This window comes from Dermacentor silvarum, chromosome 1 (genome assembly GCF_013339745.2).
Source record: "Dermacentor silvarum isolate Dsil-2018 chromosome 1, BIME_Dsil_1.4, whole genome shotgun sequence".
Lineage (NCBI taxonomy): Eukaryota > Metazoa > Arthropoda > Arachnida > Ixodida > Ixodidae > Dermacentor > Dermacentor silvarum.
The window spans coordinates 426,592,889-426,616,733 of record NC_051154.1 but is presented as its reverse complement, the minus strand read 5'-3'; the positions used below and the strand labels follow the sequence as shown (position 1 = coordinate 426,616,733).

General features: G+C 47.8%; 1 protein-coding gene across 1 annotated transcript in view; it reads right to left on the bottom strand.

Annotated features, from left to right (window-relative positions):
* Positions 1 to 1,727: 1,727 nt before the first annotated feature.
* LOC119447932 (putative phospholipase B-like 2) overlaps positions 1,728 to 23,845 on the bottom strand; it is a 39,388-nt gene continuing 17,270 nt past the window's right edge. The window contains exons 5-11 of the mRNA XM_037711516.2: positions 20,844 to 20,935; positions 14,336 to 14,496; positions 9,605 to 9,697; positions 6,626 to 6,697; positions 6,037 to 6,189; positions 3,441 to 3,600; positions 1,728 to 1,733 (exon numbers count right to left, since the gene is read on the bottom strand). Coding sequence (XP_037567444.2) covers positions 1,728 to 1,733; positions 3,441 to 3,600; positions 6,037 to 6,189; positions 6,626 to 6,697; positions 9,605 to 9,697; positions 14,336 to 14,496; positions 20,844 to 20,935 — 737 coding nt within the window. The remainder of the gene's footprint in view (positions 1,734 to 3,440; positions 3,601 to 6,036; positions 6,190 to 6,625; positions 6,698 to 9,604; positions 9,698 to 14,335; positions 14,497 to 20,843; positions 20,936 to 23,845) is intronic.

Sequence of the window (23,845 nt, the reverse complement as noted above, 5' to 3'; positions counted from 1 at the left end):
TCGTTTGTGCGAAACTAGAGAACTGTGCAAAGATATTTGTTTTCACTTTGCGAAGTTCCGCAGTATTCCGAGCGTCCATGCAGGACCGCCGGTTGTGGGCGGAGCTATTTTCTGAGAAAGTGCGAGGAAGCAAGCTCGCTTTCCCACGGGGCGGAAGGGGACCGTGTAAGCGTGTTGGTCCGACGGGGGGACCACGACAGATGGGAGAGGCGTCGTCTCCGAGAAGGGACGGAAGCGAGTCTTCCTCTTTCCGGCCTTCTTTTGTGCTGGGGGCTTCTCTCTGACATCGGTTTCTTCCGAACCGGTGTGCTGTTGCGTTGGGGCTATGGCGTGAGGGGCAGCCGTATCAGCCACGGGGCTAGCGCGAGTTGTGAGGTAGTAGACATCGCCGAGCGGGAGTCGGGCGTAGCCTCAGGCAGCGATGTGGGCTTTCCGGTTTCGTTTGTAGAGCCGGGTTCTTGATCGTGGCATAGAACGGGCGGAAAGAGGGGGCCGAGAATGCAGCTTGCACGCGCAGAGCCGGTTGCCGAGTGCTGCTCACTGATCTGTACTATAGGAGTGGAGATCAGTGGTGCTGCTTTTTCTTTTTTTTTTTTCTCTCGACAGCGGGTCCCGCCGAGCTCGGCGCGAGGGTGTCATGGATGTGGGGAGGAGATGCTCTCTCTCACTCTCGTCCTCAGGCGGCTGCGAGGGGGCTGATGGGCTGCTTTTTTTGTTTTCTTTTTTCCCTGCCCGTCTTTGCGGCGTCTGCGCTTGCCTTCGCGTCGTCCGTAGCTGCGGGCGTTACCAAAACGGTGGAGGCACTCTGCGCATGCCCGACGCTTGGTATCACGTGGAGGGCAGTGGGAGACGACGGCGGGCGGGTGTCATGGCGTTGGGGGAGACCGGTGGAACGTGGTTCCCCTTCGGCGGTAGGTGGCTGATCACTGTCAACTGCAACATCAGACCACTCCTATCGAGCGGCCGTGATCAGACGATGTGGCGTCACTCTCGGGGGACAGGGGGGAAGCCGCCAGTGAGCTGGTCACGGAGTCGTCCACTCGTACAGGCGAGCCGGTATGAGACCCGCCGCGTAAAGCTGTGTGTCCGAGTCGGTGCTGTCGGTTGGCGAGGAAGAGCTCGCAGAGGTGGTGGGTGATGATGGCGCCGAGGAAATGGCGTCGTCATCTTAGGCGGGGCTTTGGAGCTCGGCCTTTTTTGGTGAGCGTCTCGCTATCCTGCGGGCACCACGGGTTTTTCTGGCGGCACCTTTGAAGGAAGTAGGCGAAAGCCGCCTCGGGGACCCCTCATGGTTGGCCTGGTGCGGGTGGAACATGCGACATGCCTCCTTCAGCAGGAGGTCCAGGGCGCGGGAACGGGCTTGTGGGGGGCCGGGCCGGAGCTCGGCAACACCCTCAAGGTAGTCACCCATCTCTGGGCGAGCTCAGGCGGGAGAATTTCTACACTTGCCCATGCCTGCTCGGAGCCCTAAAAAGGGCTACGCTCAAGAGCGCGGTCGTGGGAGAAGGCGGACAAGTGTGGGTGAGTGGGCAAAAAAAAAAAAATCGGGAGCTGGGGGGAAGGAAAATCGGGAGCTGGGGGATCTCCCACCTCTGCAGTGGGAGATCCACGCTTTTTTCTCATCGACGGCGCTAACACACTGTTACCAAAGGCAGACGTACCTCAGGTATCCTTCATTCACTCTGCCGAATTTCTTTCTTTTTACAGGTGGCGACAACTTTAGTTCATCAAACCTAGATAAACATCAAAGTAAAGGAAGAGTAAAAGGTTACACACAGTAATTTAGCCGGATGTTCATTACTCCAGGAAGAAAATGTGTGTGTAAATTTACGAAACTGACCCACATCTACGACAGGGATTGAGTGAAAATTCATGACGTAAGCTAAGTTTTTACCTCTACCTAATTTGTTGGGATACAATCGTGCTCGTGGCCTATTTTCGCTCAGTCATCCGTCTGCTGGTGAACCGTTTTCTACCTTGTAAGGGGGGGTGTAAAGCGCACAGTGATTTGATATTAATGCCGAATTGCGTACTTTTCGTAAACGATCGCAGCTGGCTTGTTTAATGATCGTTCCTTCCAATACAACTTTTTTGGACACAAGAAAGTTTGAGTGCACCTTAATAGCGCGCAGACATACGGCGCTGAAGGCTTCTGTATGAGCAATGGAAATGTCGGACCACCTTCACGAAGGTGTTCCTGCACAAACTCACTGCCACTTTGGCTCGCACCATGCTATCAACAAATCAGAACGACCAATAACAAGGCCCCTTGAAGCCCTGCGTTTTTTCAACGCGAAACTTTCGCACGAACAGCTCTGTGAAAGCTGTCATTGTTTCTGTCTGCGTGAGCCGTATTCTGTGTAGTATTGTGATCGAGTCAATTTTGGTTGCTTTATTGGTCATTTTTATGAGGTTTATATTTATATATATATTTTATGAGGTTTATAAAAAAGGAAAGTAAAACAAAATAAATAATGAAGCGCTAAACTGATAAACATCTACGTTTGGCCCGCATGTGGCAAGAGTGCCATATTACCACTACCGAGCTATATTCACCCCTACATCATAACTTTCCGAAATTACCCAACACTACTGCTTCCTCCAACTTGCATTTGCCCTCGCGTTTTGAAGACTATTAGCCTATAATGACATCAGAGTTGAATAAACGCCTTTAACCGATCGTTCCTGCCGGACGCAGTCCAAGAATTGAATGAATTGCCTGGTGGCATAGTTACTGAACGCGACCCCATCAAATTTGAGATCGCTTCTCTGTACATACTTCAGGCAATGACAAATGTTAATGAATACTATGTCTTGTAAGCTGAGGGTATATGCTCAAGTGTGTTTCTGTTCACCACCCATAGCACCAAAATAACCACTATTGTATAACATATTTCTTTGTGTTTGTGCCCCTCCGCCCCCGCCTTTTAACGAATAAGTGAGAATGATCATCTACACGCTGAGCAGATGTGTTCCGCTGAAGTTGGTATACAATGACCTCGTAAGAACTAAGGATAATCATGAACAGCCTATGTTCCCTTTAAACCGTATTCATTTGTGTGCGTTCACATGCCACCGCGACAGTGTAATTGATGTCGAAACGAACAGCTGTAGCGACCGGTGATGCCATCTGAAGCTGTGCATAGCATAGAAGCTAGCATCCTCTCTGCTTTGTTTGTTCTACACGAATAAGAAAGAAAAGCAAATGTTCGCGGAACAAGTGTACATTTCATGCAAATAATTTTATGCACGTTGGCACTATTTCGCAGAAAAAGTTCTGATGAGAAAAGCTGTTGACGTAAACTTTATACGTTGCATAATTAGCACCGGACGATGCCAGCGCTGCTGCTCAATGACTTGCACTACTAACTTGCTAACAGTGCACTGAACCCACCCTCAGGTGCTCATAAATGCATCGTATTGTTTTATCCAATCCTTACCTTGGCATCGATGCCTCCGACGGCGTGCCTGTACATCCCGGGTGTATTGTAGATTCCTTGCGGGTCCATGAGGTCATATCGCGCAGCGACGGCATAGGTTGGGTTGTACGGTGGCGTGCAGTTGCAGACAGAGAACGGGTCATTCCTGAAGTCGTTGTACCTGTCGAGGCACATGGCGCAGAGCTTTTAAATAAGTCTGATTAGAAAAAAAACGCACTATTCGGTCCAACTTTTAAGGTGGCATTATTGAGTTCCTGAGACCGCTCAAGGAAGCCTCCGTGTCAGATCTAATGCACTTCCGTTCCACCCAATCGCGTGACCAGCTAACTTGCGTGAACACAGTGAAATTAATTTCGCAAACACGAGACTCGACACGTCATCTAGTGGTCGAGGGGACCTGGCAGTTAAAAAAAAAAATGTACCGGTGACGCACCTTTGATGCGGGTGAGATGAATAGTTTGTCTTTTGTGTTTATCAAGCACAGGACGTGCGTCTTTGTCACTAAAGCGGTAGTATAGTTCTGTTGTGAGTTGTTACATGCATCGGGCGAAGCCATGAAACAAGTTGTACCTCGCTTTCTTTGAAGCTCATATTTGTGCGTAATGAATGACCAGGAGTCTCGGTGAGGATTGAAAGCGCTATAGAAATAGCGTAACATGTAAGCTGTATAGCGAATAATTTTTATCGCGAGCGTGAAGAACCGCAAGGTTAGGATACGCACGAGCTTGTAAAAGTCGAAGGGTCACCGCCCGCGCCCTGCATAAGCAGGGTGCGGGAGGGGGAATACCCGTCTTGACAGATAATAATGCTTAGTGATTTCATTATACGTCATCAATGGTTCCCCGCGGGGTAGGGGGACTGCGGAGGCGGCGCGGTCTGTGAGTCCTCGCGCGGCCTCGTGCGCGCTCTCGTTAGGGTTAGAGGGAGAGCCCTCAATCGACCCAAGTGAGCGGGAAACCAAATGAGAGAATGCGGAGAGATACTTTTCAAGCTTTGGAGAATGCGAAGGGCCTGAGGGGAGACCATCCGGTTTGGTAGGCCTTAATGGCCGCCTTAGAATCGCTATATATTACCTCTCTGCGACCATCGAGCACAGCCAGCGCGATTGCAACCTGTTCGGCTACAAATGGCTTCGAAGTGCGTACTGTAGCGCAGCAAGTGATCTTGGAATTAGAGTCGACGATGGCGTCTGGTTTTTTCTTACCATTGCAGCGTGCGGCAGCTTTATAGGCGAATTCGGAGGACGGGACATCAGGCTCGGAGTATTGTGCCGTGGCAGTGAGCCCCGCAGCAGTGGATACAGAGGGAGGAATAGAAGGGGAGAGAGGGAGGGACGCGGGAGCAGGAGCGCGCGTACGCATTGTGGGCGACGTTTCCCTATCACGTTCCCTAATAACTCACGTTTGGAGAAGTTATTTTCTCTAGTTACATGCTACGCCATTACCGTGACGCTGCAAACCTTCGCGCAGCATGGGGCGAATTCACAGATTCTTGTTCGTAAGAGCGGTTTGCCATTGGCCGGATGCCTTAGCTAATAGCGTCACGATTGGCTGGAAGTTGTTCTGACCGATAATTTTAGCGCAAGTACTTTTTATGGACATGGTGCCAAGATCGCAAGAAAGAGAGAGAGAAAGGAAAAGAAAGACAAGGAGGTTAGCCAGTGTAAATACCGGCTTGCTACCCTGTACTGGGGAAAGGGGTAAAGGGAATAAAAGGTGATAGAAGAAAAAAAAATTGAAGTAAGAAAATTCGCGCAATAGCGCGGCCTTACGCGCTACAACGTTCAAAGCTGGTCGCACAATTCATAAGCCCTTAAGAACTTCAGCAGAGCCCTTAAGGCCTTGAGTGCCGAAGCCCGTCTAGACCAGTGTCCTAAAACTTTTTCCTCTGTGAGGGGGCGATTGTCCAGTTTTTCAAGCGCAGTCGCGAGCACTTTTCTTGCCACATTGTAGCGGGGACAGTCACAGAGGAGTCACAGATCGCAAGCTGTGCTTTTAGGAAACGGGCGCCGAATTAGAGCACCGCACGGAGCGTTCTTTCTGGCCCAGACGCGGCCAGAGACCGAAAGTGCCATGCACTGGCCCGCCCGAGCCTGGCCCGGTAATTTGAAAACTGGCCCGTACCCGGCCCGGTCTGCTTGGGCCCGTTAACCTATACGAAGAATGGTCCAGTGCCCGGTTACTGCGAAGATACAAACCGCCCAAAGATTTTTTTCCAGATTCAGATTTGACTGCGTAAATTTGGCATTGGTGCTGTTGCTGACAAATGAACAGGTAAAAGAGAGAAAAAAAGAAAAAAATAGTCAAAATTACATCTGTTCATTTTACTCGTGCGTTACTGTGTGAAATGAACGTCCATACGGTCACATTTCGGTGGGGAGAAATGATGTAATATTATCCGCGCGCTGATTATTTGGGGAGCATTTAAACAAACCAGGTGGTAAACATTTTCCAGAGCCCTTCAATATTGACATGCCTCTTAGCCTATAGCAGTTTGACGTAATGCCTCATTGATGAATGAATTCACGAAGCAGACAGTCATCAATCAGCTGACTATATGCATTGGGCCGAAACATTTTGCGGATGCTGACGCTCACCTCATGAGTTTTAACATAGAGTTCATGTCCTTGACCTTGACGTGGTCACGCTTGAAGATCTTGGCACGTGGGCAGTTCTCAAATGTATAGAGGTCGCCGTACTGCTCCACTATGCGAGGTTGATCACTGATGACGAAGATGTCGGGAAAATAACTGAAAGATGGATAATATTTTATTGCCAACACTTCGGGATTGCGCCCAGACGCAGTTTCGCACATTCTTGGCTTACTATTTACGCCGGCTGCGCCAGCAGAAAACAATCTGGTCGTTGCCAGGATTGAAGGCTTTGCCTATTTTGAATAGTGTGTTCGTTTTCTTTCGTTTATCACTCAATGCAAGTTTCCAACTCTTATGAGAAACGGTGGCCTCGAGCTCAATAGGCCGAATTACATTTAATCTATTCGCCGTAGCTAGCTGCAAAGTTAGACGTGGAGTGAAAATGGTTATAGCACTCGTATTAAAGCATTGCGCATAGAGAGCCCTGAAAAGTATCTTTGTTTAAGGTATTTGTGCGATATTGGAGATTATTTTTGAAGCTTTTTTTTTCTACTTGCTTGACAAAGTGATGCATGAGTAGAAATTTACTTACGCGATATTGTAGCTTGCCCAGTACCTGTTGTCACGGAGTTCCTGGCTAATATCTTTCTGGCTTGTGTGCATTCTGTAAACATATAGGCGAAATCACAGTTGAAATCTCAACAACAGCGGCATAATAATTGGAAGAAAGCTGTTTGCAGCAGAAACTAATATAACAGATTAGTGGTATGGTATGGTATTATAAAACTTTATTACGGTCCCTCGGAACGCGCGTCAGCACGTAGCGGGCCGCTCCCACGTCGGTACAGAAAGGCCGAGCCTCTCTGCTGCGTCGCGGGCCCGATGGACAGCCCATAGCTATGCTTCAAGATCGGGGCTGCTTAGGGCAGCCTCCCATTGGGACGACGTTACACCGTCGCCGTCGCGTAACGCGGGGCACCGCCAGAGCATATGTTCCAAGTCAGCTAGGTCTGAGCATAGCTCGCAAACATTGGTCGATTGTATCTCTGGATAGATTCTGTGTAATAGTGCGGGGTTAGGGTATGCCCCGACCTGGAGTAATCTGAGTGTCAACGCCTGTGGTCTGCCTAGTTTCCTATGTGGCGGAGGATATCGTCTCCCTCCCATGTAAAAATGTTTGGCAAGTTCGTTATATGAGGAGGGAGGGTCCCGATTGTCCATAACCTCAGCGCCGCGCCACCCGGTAGCTACGCGGTCAACGACTCCTCACGTAGCTCTGTGGGCCAACTCGTTGAGGTTGGGCGGGGCGCCCTCGATCTGCCCCATGTGTGCGGGGAACCAGATGATCGTGTGCGACTTGATGCCCTTGTCCCGCAGAATGCGCAGGACCTGCTCCGAAACGGTGCCCTTGGCGAAAGCTCGGACAGCCGTCCGCGAGTCGCTGTAGATCGTAGTCCTTCTGTCGTTCAGCAGGGTCATGGCTATAGCCACCTGCTCCGCCACCTCGGCCGACTTCGTTCGAACAGTCGCAGAGTTCGTGATTTTCCCATCGTAATCGATGCCCAGCCCTACGAACGCCGTCCCGTCGGGGTACCGGGCAGCATAAACAAAACAGCAATCCCGAGCCTGTTCCCGAGCCTGTTCCGGAGCCTTGTTCAGGAGAGCCTTGGCCCTAGCTCGTCTCCGACCCACGTTGTGTTCGGGATGAACGTTGCGTGGAATTGGAGCGACGACAATGCGTTCCCACTGTTCCCGAGGGAGACCGCAGAAGCGGGACTCGATTTCCGCCGGAGGAACCCCCAGCTCCCGCAGGATGCTCCTACCCGCTTGGGTGTTGAACAGCCTGGTGTACTGCGCCCTCTCCTGCGCTTCCACGATCTCTTCCAGCGTGTTGTGCATGCCGAGACACATCAGTTTCTCTGAGCTTGTGCACAGGGGGAGGCCGAGGGCCCTCTTGATAGTCTTTCTGATCAACGTGTTGAGCTTGTTCCCCTCGAACATTTGCCAATTTGTGCATGGCCGCCACGTAGGCAAAATGACACATCACAAAGGCGTGCACCAGTCTCGCAAGATTGTCCTCTCCAAGACCCTGCTGCCGGTTGGCAACTCTCCGTATGAATGTGATGGCATTGTCCGTTTTCTTGGCTAGTTTAGACACCGTCAGGTTATTGGAGCCGTTCGATTGGATCGTCATACCTAGGACCCGGAGGGAGTCCACCCTGGGGATGACACCGTCCTCACTTGTCCGTAGAGTGATGTCGATCGTGTGAACGTTCAATATATTTGCGTTGATGCATAACACTTCGCGGGCCATCACTTGAGGCGCATCATATTCCACGATAACTTGACGAACAGCGTATTATCGACACATCTGTGAACTTAAGGGGATGTAACTTCGGCTTCATCAGGAGGTTCCGTTGAACCTACGTCCGTATGAAAGAGCACTATGTATATGCGCATGTCTCCATGGTTGTGTAATGCATATATTGATCTGCTTCATTTATTTAAAAATATAACCATAAGTGAACATTTGTCCAGTCTGCTTAGATTATCCTTTCATGACGTGTTCGCTAGTCCAAGAGTTTACCTGTCTGCAACAGCAATTATGTGACCAATGAAAATATAAATATTGTAGCACAAGCTGGCCAAATTTCACGTCTGCACACACAGTCCTTGAATTGTAACAGCGTGATCACTGCAGTGTCTTGACGTCGCAACAAATTAGATGGCCAGCGTTGAAAATCTCTTCGCCTTCGATTAGACACCAGATACTTTTTTCGTACTGGTTCAAGGTGCGCCATAATCTCTTACTGAGATAGCTGCTTTTGTAAAAGGCGGCGGTATTTCCCCAGCCGATGAGAATAAACTCTAAAAATAATACGTTCGGTGTGTTACGAGCAGGATTAGAAAAAAGCCCGGGGGGCTACGACGTGGACGCGCAGTCGAGAATTCTGATACTCTCTCTGTCCGCCATCATGGATCATCTAGGGCGCCACCTATAGTCTGTGTGCACTGCGAATACAGGGTGTCCCAACTATCATGCACCAAGATTTAAAGATATGAAAATGCCACGTAGCTGGACAAAACTAAGGTAATGTTGTTTGCCGTCGCTTAGAGATACTGAAATTATTTTTTGTATTCCGCCTAATTACATAATTAGTCGTAATTAATTATTCAACTTCTCAAATATTATAACTATATGAAAAGTGTCAATGAAAAACTTGCAGAGTAACATGGAAAACTCCCGATACAGCTTTCTGTTGCTCAATATGTGCTGCAAGTAAGGATTTTTCCGAGCGTGAAAGAAGCCGGCGAATACACGCAAAATTGCCGCGCGACTGGCCGCTTGAGGCACTTAGCGTGTATTCGCAGGCGTCTTTCACGCGCGGAAAAACACGACCAGAAACATTCCACGAGGAAGCTTAGAAAAATTTTTACTCCGTGATAAACCCAAAAGAAAGAATCGTTCTCAACACAGATGTCCCTGCCATATCAGGGATCACGGGAAAATAGCAAAACACTGGCGCCTTCTTTAAAAACAAGAACTTCAAACGTTATAACAGGAACTTACGGAAGTTGTTCATAAAGCCAAAGCGTTCCGTCCACGATGGGCGTTCCAGGGACGAAAAGCTTGTAATCCAGCACCAGTATTTGATTGTTGCACCTGCACAGTTTATCGGGACGAGAGAAGCAGAGTAAAGTCAGAGTTGGGTTCCATGTCCACAGTCATAATCTCGCAGATGAAAGCCGGTTAGATAAATGGAGCTTTGTTGTTGGCGGTATGGAGCGGTGTACTCAGAATATCTGCTTTATGACATTCACATGTTCAAATGGGAACACGTTTCATTAATCGAGGTATAAGCGAAGAAGTGTGTAAAAGCACTGTTTAGTGATGCAGCACCCGCTCTCCAGCTGGAAAGGTATGTACAGTCTGTTTCACACTTAGGGGAAATCTCGGAGCGCATTGCATCGCGATGCGGCGAGCGCTGGAGTCGGGTGCCGGCAGCAGCATGCGCAGGCGCTGACGCTCGAGGCGCGTTATCTTGTACCGCGTTCACTGCTACGGCGGCGCGCGCTACTGTCAGGGGCAGTGCACGGATTTCATCGTTACTGCGGGAACTGAGCTGATATTCTTAACTAAACGGTGTGCGACGCCAACCTCTGAGCCTTCATTGGCGATAATGGGGTTATACAAACTTCTTTTGACAGCATAATTTGTTTGTTTTTTCGAAAGGCCGGTGTACTGAGTGCGTGCACGTATATTTATTCACTGTGTGTGCTACCGTAATACGAAGCGACAAGAAAGAGACACCCAAATGTGCGCGCAACGTTCTCGGTCTTTATTTGACGCGAAATGAAAACAAAGCACTCAACAATAATAACTATGCGGGCCAAACACGACGAACACCTGTCTGTTTTAATGAACTATTGTCGAGAAGAATGACTTCCAGCTCATTGTCTTAACCTAATACATTCCTTTATTCGTATCCGTTTGTTTCATCATTGTTTGACCCGCATAGTTATTATTGTTGAGTGCTTTGTTTTCCTTTCGCGTCAAATAAAGACCGAGAACGTTGCGCGCAGATTTTGGTGCCTCTTGTAGCTGCATATTACGGTAGCACACACAGTGAACAAATACACGTGCACACACTCTGTACCCAGGCCTTTCGAAAGAAGAATCGAAGGATGCTGCCAAAAGAAATTTGTAGAACCACATTATCACCAGTGAAGGCTCAGAGGTTGGCGTCGCACACCGTTTAGTTAAGAATATCGGCTCAGTTCCCGCAGTAACGATGAAATCCGTGCACTGCCCTTGACAGTAGCACGCTTCCCGACTATGCGGCCAGCGCGCGCCGCCGTAGAAGTCGACGCAGTTCAAGATAACGCGCTTCGAGTATCTGCGCCTGCGCGAACTGCTGCCGGCACCCGACTCCAGCGCTCACGGCATCGCCATGCAATGCGCTCCGAGATTTCCCCTAAGTGTGAAACAGACTGTACGTAAACCATGGGCTGGAAACTCCCTATACTTCCCATGGGACGCTCGGTCCCATGCCGATACTAAAGCCCATATATAGCCGATACTAGAGTTACTGTATATGCTACAAAAGGTAGCAGAGTTGCGCGTCTGATTTATAAACGCCGATCGTGCCTCCATTGGCCGAACGCCATCACGTGGGTTCCAAGCAACCGTGCACTGAGGAGAAGCTGATGCTCCGGCCAGTTTTTGTATTTACCCACGCCGCCGCTGCAGCGAACTGGATTGACGCAAGTTAACGCTAGCCAAGTTCAAAGCGAATCCGGTCGATCTTGGCGTTCGCTGTTACGTGCGTCTCAGCTGCGGAACAAGACAACGTGCGCAGCAGATCTCAGAGGTGTTCCATCGCAATTCCATCGGAATGATACAATAGAGAGGTTTAGCTTGTCCGGTAATCGGGTAAACGCGGGCGGACTGGGCGTTAGGGCGTGATGGCGGAACAGTAAACGTGAGCGGCCTGTATGGTGCTGCCACCTGGTTGCGCGGAGCTCAAACCGACAAAAACTGCTAATATTGCAGTAACCAAGTGATTTCTACTTCACTGCTGGTGTAAATTTTCGGCAGTGGCGTAATCATGTTGCTGCCAAAACTTACGTCAGCAGCGAAGTGAAATACACTTTGTTACTGCAATATTAGCTGTTTTTGTCTGTTTGCGCTCTGCGCCACCAGGTGGCAGCACCATACAGGCCGCTCACGTTTACGGTTTCCGCCAACGTGCATTGGCGTTCCAGTTAATTTTGTGCTTGAATGCAAAAAGCGACGTTTTGTTATGAACCTAACTGGAACGCCAATGCATTTCTCCGCAAAGTTCGGGAATTGATATCTCGAAACTGGTGTCATCCCGAGAATTCGTTCCAAGTGGATCCGCCTTGTGAACTCCACGGCTACAATTTGTAAATTGCAATATGGGCCATCAGGTAATTAGTTAAAATCTGAATTAGTGAATTTCTGTTAATTATTCGATTATGCATTTCAATTTATTGTGCAAGTAATGTCCGCCTCTTCGAGTATACCAGCTCATGAACTAGAATTGTGCTTTCTACCACAGACAACCTTTAAGAATTTTTGAAAGTGTTCGCTGAAACACCATGTTTATCGACACAGAAATATCGCTATGTGCACGTTGCCAACAAACCGGGCAGAAAGTATCCGATAGCGACTCCCATCTCAAGATTGGTTCATCGCTGATTCCTTAGATTAAAGAGCTGCGGATTCTTGGCCTGGAAGTTCAGCAGTCGGGGTCTAGCGTGAAGTGGATCAAGAAGATAAGCAAGACATCAGCGGAAACAGTTCACCTGATTCGCAGAGTTGCGCCACAGAGTGGTGGGGCTCGCACTGACGTGGCGCGCTGCCTCCTGCAGCCTGACATCATATATCAAGCGCAGTTCCTAAGGTTGATTGCTCAACAGTGGGACAAAATTGAGGTAATCAACAGAAGTGCAATGAGAGCAATTACAGGCCTTCCCTCGTTTAACACCTATACCAATGCTAGAAGAGCACGCACAGCTTAACACCATTTCTGAGCTCGTTCAGCAGCGACTCCAAGCAAGAAAGCTCAAAAGATGCCACATACCGACAGTCGCCGCGCTCCCTTCCTATTTCTGTGGATATTGTGCCATGACTACGAACTTGTACAATCTGCCACCATGGAAGTATACATCCCTAACCAATAACAAGACTACAAAGCTACGGCGGTGTTCAACCGATTGCAACGACTGAAACGACCGTACCTACGGGACGCTGTGTGATATACACGGACGCGGCTGTTAACTCAAGAGGAGGACAAGTAGCATTCTCAAGTCTGACACACCCTGAGATATAATCCACTCGCAACTATGCAACATGATTTACAGACCCCTTATTATTTAAGCTGCTTTTAACCCTTGTCAACTTGCCTAACATCAATGAAGCCCACATTTTTACTGACATCCTCGGCGCAGTTAAGCATCTCAAACAAGTAACTAAAATATTGCGTATTTGTGAGCAGATACACAAAATTAAAAATTCTACGCGTGTGAACGTTTCTGTCCACTGGGTGCAGGTACGTGGTCATGACCACAACAATAACCTTGTGGATCGCATTGCTCACTCTTCCTCGACACCCGTAACTCCTCCTCTTTCCCTTCCCTCTGCCCCCCGCTCTGTTTTCATTGCCCGAAAATCCATCCTCCGGTGTGACACGCGTGCCCTCATCCCCCCGCGTGTCTGCTCCCTTCCCCACAATCTTTCTCGGGTGGACGAAGTCTCTCTCTGGAGACATCGGGCCGGGGCGGCCCTTACACCAGCTGTCACTTGTGCGTGGGGTCAATCGTACGAAAACATTGTCCAGTGTCCGAAGTGCTCGGCTCCTGCGTCTGCAGCGGATGCCCACCATCTACTTTGGACGTGTCTTGGGACAAAGACAATTCGAGAAAGTGTTCTCAAAGTCGTGAAATTGAAGAGTGATCAAGTACAAGACTATGATAGATGGATTATGGACAACGCATTTTATAAGTCGCTGTTGCAGTACCTCCATGAAACGGGCCTGGATGCTTATATTTAACCCCATTATGATGTTATGCCGCGTGGCAAACCAAGCGAAAAAAAAAGGAACACACGCATGTAGCGCACTCGCATGCTCAGGAAAGAGTCACTAGCGCGGAGCTTGTACTTTCCACCTTCACGCAGAGCACCGTGAATCTTGGTATTCAAGTTTTCCGTGATGACGTAAAATTGACGTAGAACACCTCAAGCACCCAATAATTGAACTGAGCCTAATTAATGCGAAAAATACAATACAAAATCAAACCATTCAAATTGCGTTCACCTTTTCAGCTGGTGGTTTCACTGCCAATCGAATCCCGGCCACGGCGGCCGCATTTCGATGGGGGCGAAATGCGAAAACATCCGTGTACTTTGATTTAGGTGCACGTTAAAAAAACCCAGGTAGTCGAAATTAATACGGAGTCCCACACTACCGCGTGCCTCATGATCACACGGTGGTTTTGGAGCGTAAAACTCCATAATTTAATTTATTTACAAGGTTCTGATATGGTAGATATAGGACACCTTTGCCATGCATTGCGAGATATGGCCCGAGTCTGGCGGGCGTCAGGGATTTCCTAGCTTTTAAATTGTTGAACTAATTGCATCAAGACGTGAAATGCTGTTTAAACACGTATCTAGTTATTATTAATATTTTGAGCGCCTACAGCCTGCAAGCTGTGCAGCCGACGCCGAGTTGTGTGACTTTCAAGCTACGAGAAAGCGACGTGGCGTTCTACTCACGTGCCGCTGTTGTCCCTGCCGATGATGTCGACCCACTCCTCACTCGTGAGAGCCAGGCGGGTGGCTATAGCGGACCTTATCCAGGTGAGGGGACCGCTTTCAGGCACTACGGTGTCCCACAGCGTCTGGTTGCTGTTCACAAGTGAGGTCTCCGTAATAGCCTGCGCGAGCCACAGTTGGAGCATTTGCACAAGTTTTCCTCAGAAACAGCTCGTCAACAACAATATATCTAGCTAACTAGATCCCAACGTTGCGCCGCAATGGTTGCCCGCCCATTCTGGCATACAAGGCAACGTTCATACTGACCGCGCTGTCGCAGCCGCACACAGAAGTGCGACGGAGTCAATTGAAGACCAGTTTTCGGGAAAAGTCGCGGTCACGCTGGTATCTACTGTAGCGTAGCGTTCGAAGCTTTGTGATGTCTGTCTTTTGGCGTAATGCGAACCTTCAGCACGAACCCCTTCATAAAAAGGACACACTTTGCGAGTTTCACATGCTGCGAGGCCGCATCAGGCGAGATCATGAATGCCTTCACCCAATAAAGCTCAACGTGGCCTTCATGAACTACTTCAAATGCACACATTAGTGGTCACACTCGTCCGTGCGTTCCATATGTGATGTTCCTGATTATTCGCAGCATACTTAATATCACTGCCTCCGTTTCTCGTTACACAGCCAATCTCCGAAGGAACCCGCCACGGTGCATGGCTTAGCGGCTGTGGTGTTGTGCTGCTGAGCACGAGGTCGCGGGATCAAATCCTGGCCACGGAGCCCGCATTTTGATGGGGACGAAATGCAAAACCACCCGTGTCGTGTGGATTGGGGGCACGTTCAAGATCCCCAGGTGGTCGAAATTTGCGCGAGTCCCCCACTACGGCGTGCCTCATAATGAAATCGTGGTTTTGGCACGTAAAACTCCAGAATTGATTCATTCAATCTCTAAAGGCTGCACTGCATTTTTACCATGACTCCAGCACGAAATTGCGGAACATTCTTGGCCTTTCAAGAATCACCACCTCGCCTTTGCGCGCAGCAAAAGTGCTTTTGTAAATTTAAGGTCTCAATGAGAGCTTGTGTATAGTTTTTATGTGTGTGTATGCGTGTTAAGGGCTGTAGGTGCCATTTGTGTTTTTTTTATCATTGCACCTATCATATTTCTCATTGTTAATTCAACATGTGGAGTTGCATGCCAGACCGTCATGCAGGCAAACACCTCCAGCTTTCACTAAAGTCAGCATCTTTCTTATTCGATTTCGGCGCACTGCGTTACGAGTGGCAGCTGCTACGGTATAGTGCACTTCCCTGACTCAAAGGAGCTTCTTTGTATTCACCGAGAATAGTCAAACTACCGACCCCTATACCAGCCGTGGGGTTCCACAAGGTGGCATTTTAAGCCCAGTTTTGTTCAACCTGACTCTGATTGGGCTAGCGGAATTACTGCCACAGTCTGTCAGTCGGCTAATTTACGCAGATGACATCTGCATCTGGGCTTCCGGAGTAACTCGCCCGCAGGTTCGCGCAAGGTTACAAAAGCCTGCAATGATGACGTCTACTTATCTTCAGGGACAAGGCCTAGGCGTTTCAACCGAAAAATGCGCATTAGTCGCCTTCACGTCAAAATCGATAGCTGAATACCCTGTGTCTATTATTGGCCACTCATTCTCGTAGAAACGAACCCACCAATTTTTAGCGGTCGCTGTCGACAGCGAGCTCTCCTGGATCCCCCATGTATTTTACTTGTATCCTACCTAAGGAAGCGACTCCTCTCGATCAGTCACCTTTTCAACGCCATCGCCGGAAAAGCATGCGGACCGTCGGTGCGTTCGATGCTGCAACTGTGCAAAGCGCTCTTCATGGGTTTCTTGCGTTACAGAACTCCGGTGTTGTCAAGTGCCCGGAGCACAAACCTCAGAGTGCTTGAGAGCATGCAAGCTGAAGCACTTAGAACTTGTCTTGGCCTACCGCGATGCGCTTCAACAGCCACAACAATTGCCATCACCAGGGAACATCCCGTCAGTACGTATGTCGTCAAAGACACCTTTAGAAATAATCTTCGACACCTTTCGCGACTACAGACTCGACACCTTGTTTTTCTCTCGGAAACTAGACCAGATGCAGCTTCTTTTGGGCATTGTAACCTCCTACCGATCCTCTCTTCCATCAGACTTCACGCCTGCAGCAAGATCACCTTGCCCTTTGTAGTGTCTCCGGCAGCCACAAGTGCGGCTTTCCATTCCAGGAGTTGCAAAGAAGTCCGGCTTAATTACCTACTTGTGTCCTGAATCAAGCCGCTCTACATCTATTGCATGATTCCTACTTTGGTCGATTTCACATTTATACAGATGGCTTTTGGACTCTGACAAGCTCTACTGGTGCGGTAGTTATTCCGTCGACATCATTCTGCAAGAAGTTCAAGATCAGCCACGTAACAACATCGACAGGGTCTGAAATTGCCGCCCCCCCCATAGCGCAGTTCTTTATGTGCACGAACAGTCACCAAATCAATGGGCTGTATTCTGTGACTCGAAGGCAGCCCTACAGTCACTCTTATCAGCTCAGCGCCGCAGCTCGCATGAACAATTGGTATCAGAGATACGATTACGCTACAATAAAACGGTGGACAGGGGCCACGACATTGTATTTCAGGGGCTACCTGGGCACTGCAACATCATTGGCAATGAATGTGCATCAAAGTTGCCCGTGAGGCACATGAAGAATGTGAAAGAATCTCGATACCATTGTCGAAAATGGATGCAGCATCGCCCCTCAGCAGTCTAGCCCATATTAGCTCTAAGAAAATGGAATACACCGGTTTCTACCAAATGGCGCCTATATGCCATGGACCCACAGATGCAATTACACTTTTGCCGGGTTTTAATGACGAGAAGAAACATTACTGTGCCGCCTGCGAATAGGAGTTTGTTTTAGAAATGCCCATTTATTCGTAATTGGAATGGCGGACAGTGTCAACTGCAGCGCATGTGGTGTTGAGGAAACCACCAGACATCTCTAATGTGACTGCCCCAGATACGAATATGAGAGGAGTGCCCTTCGGAAGATCTTGGGCCCGTGGCCTCGTGCGTCTGCTATATGCAGGGCTACAAAGGCGCTGCTGCGTTTTTTGAGGTGTACTCAGTGGCCTGCATGGCCACCTGTGACGGAACTCTGCGATGAACACTTGACTGTGTAATTGTGCATGGGTGTGAACTTCTCTCTCCCTTTTACTCTTTCCATCCTCTTTCAATCCCCTTTCCCCTTCCCCAGTGCAGGGTACCCTACCGGGCTCCACCTGGTTAACCTCCCTGCCTTTCCGTTATGACCTCTCTCTGTCTCTCCAAAATTTGGCTTACATGGCGACAAAGTTACCGCTGCATTTTGTTGTATTTCATTCGTTGTTTGATGTGGGAAAATGGCGAGCTTCAATGCAAAATTGATGGCTAAGGAAAAAGTAGAAACTAAAAACAAATGAGAAAAAAAAGAAACTGATGAAGCACGCTAACGTTTTCAAGCACCTGCTGAGTGGAAATTTGTGTCGTTAGTTTAACTTACCTGGTATTAGCGCCAGATCAGAGCGAATCAAGGACTTGAACCAAAAAGTAGGATTGCGCATTTTTTGAAGTACGGCCTAGCACTATAAGATGGACTCTGAATTGCAATATAAGCAGATTGTTTTGCGCTTTAAATATGTTAAATTTGGCAGTGATACTATCGCGGAAAACGGTCTATATACATGAAGTTGTAAAGCTGAAAGGGAAACACTTGAGCTTTAGTTTCATTTTATTTCTCACTGTATCCACGTACCTCATAATTAAGGAAATGAAGCATAGGGAAAACACAAGCTTCAGGGCGTCGGTATTCACGAAATTTTTTTACGCAAGTTCTCTCCGAGATTGCCGATCACCGCGACGATCATCTCACTTTCACAATAATCGCTATCACAGATGGTAGTCATACAAAGAAGTTTCGTGAGTACGGGCAGATTGTCCACCGTGCTCATAGACTCAAACTATAGTTGGTTGATTGCTTATTGGTTTCTAAATTCATTGCCTTAACACATATCTAAAATCTTCCAGACTGCTGACCGATCCCCCAGAGCGGGTATGTGCCAATGATGCTAAGGTCATCATCATCAAGCTCAAGTGCAGGCACATGCGTTCACGCACACGTGCAACGCGAAGTGACGCTCGTATCAGTAGTCTCAAAGAGCTATATATCTGGCGTAGGTACCCGCGAAGTATGCGGGCGAATGATTAGAGCATCGCGGCTGTGGGGCTGGGAGACCAAAGTTCGATCCCACCATCGGACACGTAGCTATTTTATTTTCGGTATATGAGCTATTCGACAAGACGACGACGACGACGACGAGGACGACAGCAACAACAGCGGCGGTGGCAGCAGCGGATAGACACCTCATTTTATCTCGCTCAGAGACCCTGATCCGGCGATGAACGTTAGAGCGGTGCACTGCTATTTCAGTGCTCATAATTGTTTTTTTCTTCTGATGCCTGTTGACGACGTTGATTAGGATGATGAAGAAATGAGAAACCCTTTGGAAACGGAGTCATGAATCCTGCCACCAAGCTGGTTCTTCGAATCTTTCTAGTGCATTTAGAACCTTAAATGCTTCTATGACCTAACTACATTATTAAGAGTAAAAAATTTACGTCATTGCGTGTTGTTCCTTCCGTTGCGCGACCAATGTGCCGATCCTCTTTTATCAGTCCACACATCACTCTACCCCTGCTGTTTCTAAAACCTAACGTCTCTGTCAACTGCTGCAACCTTTATAGCTGGCTAGATACTTCGACATTCGAGCAGAATATGCTCAATGATTTCTGCATCGTTTCCACACGCTCTGCACGAATCGTCTTCATCTGAACAGTTTCTTCTATAACTACGTGTTCTCAGACACCCTGATCTGGCTTCGAACAGTAGGGCACTGCCCTATGAATTATCATAAAACTTTTGCTTTCTGATTTCACTGTTATTGTTTAAATATTGTTTCGTAGTTGGCTCCCTCTCCGTTGCACATATCCAGTACACTGTTCCTGCATCTCTTTCTTTAATTTTCGCACCATTTTCCCTGCCACTGTCCACCTCACTAGTGTAATATTTATTGGTTAGTTCCATTCCCTCGTCTTTTGCTTCGCTGTGATTAAACATTTTTTTGCTATACAAGTACCTAAATAAGCTAGGCACTCACCAATTTTCGTTTAGTTTTCGCAGTAGTCTATCGAAGCAGATTTTCCGAGCCTCCTACAATTCGAAGGATGCCCAGACTATGGCTCCTTGTCCTTCGTTTTTTCGTGCGCCTCCAGTGCGAGTCTTCCAACAGCCCTACAGCCCCGCAGCGTTGGGAAAGGCGAGACAGCGCTGTTCATGTCTTGCCCTTCTTTACATCTCGTCTTTTCGCGAAGTTCTGAGGATGATGATATTGTTGGCATGGCAACGGCCTCGGTGCATTGCGAGGATCGTAAGACTATCCTATCCTAGCAAATACATGTTGCGCTGAGCACGTTTTCTTCTTTTACTCTTGTCTGGGTTGCGCCAGTGTACTTGAGATGGAGTATTCATTTTTTCACAATTGTGTTTTTTACAGCGAAGCTGTAGTACATGGATAGGATCTCGCAGGTCGCCTCCGGCGACCTACACCAACAATGTGGGCCGATCATGGTGATAGTGCAGAAAGGGTCCAAGTGCAATGACCCGTACTATCGACCAAATAAGTTTACGGACCACGCTAAATATCCGAGCAACCTTCGAAAGTAGCCAGTAAAACCGTACATCACAATGTTCTTCGCATATACCAGTAGAGGCTGGAAATGGGAATACCAGGCCGCGTTTTGAGGCTGCGGAGATATTAAACTTTTTGTCAGATCCCTTGGTCCGCAATTTTTTGGTCTATTGTACCTATGGACTACGGGTGACGGATATATATATATATATATATATATATATATACGGGCGGCGGATATATATTGCTTTATGTATAAAGCGCCTTAGCACAGGTGTCAAAACGGATGACGGATGGCCCATTGTTATACCCCTTGCGACCACCGATGCCTGTTTTACAAATGTCGCTATACTTGGCGGCGGCACATCCCACCAATCGTTGTGCCCCTTTGTCTCGTGACGTAGAGATCGCGCGAGCGCTGTTATCAGCAGTTGCCTTTTGGACTCGCTATGGGACGGACGCGTTTCGCTCGGAGGAAGAACAGATATTGACGGAGCGCCAACGTGCACAGAAGCGCGAATGGGCGCGAAAACGAAATGAAGCCGCTAGCGCTTGCTTCGCTGGACTTCCCTCTTCACAGGGTGGAAGGGCTCTGGATTTTTTTTCGGCTGCAGATGGCGAACAGGTCGCATGCGACCTTTATGTTGCATTGGGTTGTTGGGAAGTGCTTGCTTATATGACGATGAAAGGGACGAATATAGCTTAACACTACGAAGAATATCATCCTGTACGTTCGCTGTGGTGCGTATTTAGGGTAATCAAACTGGCGCTCACCAGGCCTGTTGACGACAAGTAGAAGTTGTCCCAGGAAACCAGCTTGCCGGCGTAAGACGACATGGTGATTGTGTGGCCCGGGATGATGTCCTCTGCAGTGAGTGTTGGAGAAGTGATGTGTGCTCAGAAAAGCACAATACTCCGTCAATTTGGGAAGCTGATGTCTCTGCTCATCATACTAAGCGTGGTTTTGCTTGTCGCTCATGTAATGTATGCTTGCTCATGTAGTGCGCACTTTCAGAGAATTTAGACATTTTTTTCTTCACGTTACTTCATAACAGTGCCCAATAACAGATGTGCGGCGTTGTAGTAGATATACAAAACTATGCCCTTGAAGAAACGCCGTTATATAAAAGCGAACAGTGCATAAAAGGTGCAGTTCTCTTACTCGCACCAGTTGCAACGCCGCTTTCTCGCCGCCGCCCTATATAGAACCTCAACAAAAATGGCGGCTTCATTTGGGAACAAGGATGTCACGCTCTTGCCCCTTCACAGTTGTGCAACTCGACAGATCATAACGCTCGTGTTTCGATTGAGTGACCGTCCTATTCAATGATCACGAAGTGATTTTCTGTGTTAATTATTGCCACATGTACAAAATAATGACTGATGACGCTCACCGTCCCATAGCCCTAAATGGGTTATGAGAGACGCCACAGTGCGGCTCTGCATTAATTTTGGCCGCCTCGGGTTCTTTAACGCACACCGAAACATAAAATTATTATTATTATTATTATTACAATTATTATTATTACAATTATTATTATTATTATTATTATTATTCTGCCTACTCTAAGAACGTACCCTCAGGAGGCCTGCGCACGCTCGGTTCCGTCTGAAGACTTACAAGAGAATTGCGTACCCCAGTTTTCATCCTCAAGTTGTTCACATCCATATGCCTCCTATTACTTGAATACGCCTCAGCGGCGTGAAATCGCACAAACGGTTCATATATCATAATAATCGAACGTGTACACAAAAAGTTCATGAGTATATATATATATATATATATATATATATATATATATATATATATGTAAACATCGTTTTCTGACCTTTCTGACCAATAACTTTTCATGTTTGAATGATTATCCTACGCTTCCGTCACTTAGCTGTGGACGTAACGAACCGACGTCCTCGTTTTATGCAAAATCATCCATGCAATTATTACGTGGTCGGATCTACTGGTTCACAGCGGTTTCTGCGGAAGATTACCAGGGAACATAGACACTTCGATGTTCCTGCCTGTTTCAGCAGACACTCGCCTCCCCACGGAGTGCAAAGTCAGTATAACTGTCATTTTCTCCATGTCGATATCTTTCAAAACATGTTGTCTTCTTTCTATTCGGAGCTTCGCACTTTCTCGTGAGCCTTCTTTCTAAAAGCACTCCTCTCCTGTCCTCTCATAGTTTCTCTTCTCTTCCGTATACGTACTCCGTATCGCAATTGTATGTTATTGCGGTATTCTTGCTCATTATGCAGCAGCTGTTTATTCAGTTCGTATTTGTTTTGTTTTTTTCTAGTTGTTTTATATTTATACCTTTTCTGTGTTTGTTTCTCTGTGCACCAGCACTCTGACCTCAGTGTTCTTCCTCGGCACAGTGAATAAATTATTGATTTGTTGATTATTTAGTAAGTTTCTATGATGATTGCACGGCAAAACGAAGGCTGTCTCGAATAACCACTTTTTGTGTCAGCTGGCTACATTGTATACCTGGAAATGTTCTACTCACATCAAGCCACCTGATTCTCTGCTGTCATCGAGTGCATTTACTTTCCTTCGATAACCATTTTGTTACTCTAATAGTCCACAAATTATCTGATGCGCAGATTACTTGATTCACGCAACTCCATATCTTCCTCTTAACCTCAACTATAGAATATTGGCCACACCCGTTTGCTTTCTAATCCATACAGATGTCTTCGTGTCTCTTAACGTTGTGCCTATCATTTTGGTTCCCTCGCTCGTTGCGAAGCCCTTATTTTGTTGTCAAGTTTGTTTATTATCTTACAAGTAATTAGCGCCATAGGTTAATAATGGTACAATGCCGTGATTGTGCACTTTCTTTTTTCGAGGATATTGGTGAACGGCCGGTCATGACTTGGTTGTGCCTGCCCTCTGCGACCCAACCCGTCTTTATTCGTCTACAAATTTTCTTCCCATGGTCCTCATATGCTGACTTGGCTTTGATAAATCTACGCTCGCACAGCTTTAAGACTGCTAACCACGAACTCTTGTTTTCTTGCCAGGTTATTGACGTCACCTAGCTTGCATACGAATATTCAAACGTACCCGTAAAGTCTTTTACTGGTTGAGGTTCTCAATAACTTTATCGCAGGCCACACACACACACACACACACACACACACACACACACACACACACACACACACACACACACACACACACACACACACACACACACACACACACACACACACACACACACACACACACACACACACACACACACACACACACACACACACACACACACACACACACACACACACACACACACACACACACACACACACACACACACACACACACACACACACACACCACACACACACACACACACACACACACACACACACACACACCCACACACACACACACACACACACACACACACACACACACACACACACACACACACACACACACACACACACACACGCACGCACACACACACACACACGCACGCACGCACGCACGCAGACGTCTTTCTTGGTTCTTGCCAGCTCCGACGAAAGCCCGCAACATATGAAAAACATGACGTCATTGTGCACAAGTTAGTCTGGGTTGCAGTGCCCGCGAACATATTTCTAAAGAACGAAGATTTCATGCCCGTTGTAAAAAACAAGCACAAAAACCCGAGGAGAGAGTTTGCATTCGTGTTTAGTGCCGGCCTAGTTCTTATTCAGGACCGTGGCGGATTTCGATATTCATAAGGAAGGCACATGTAGATGTAGAACCTCGTGATGTACTGGCACGT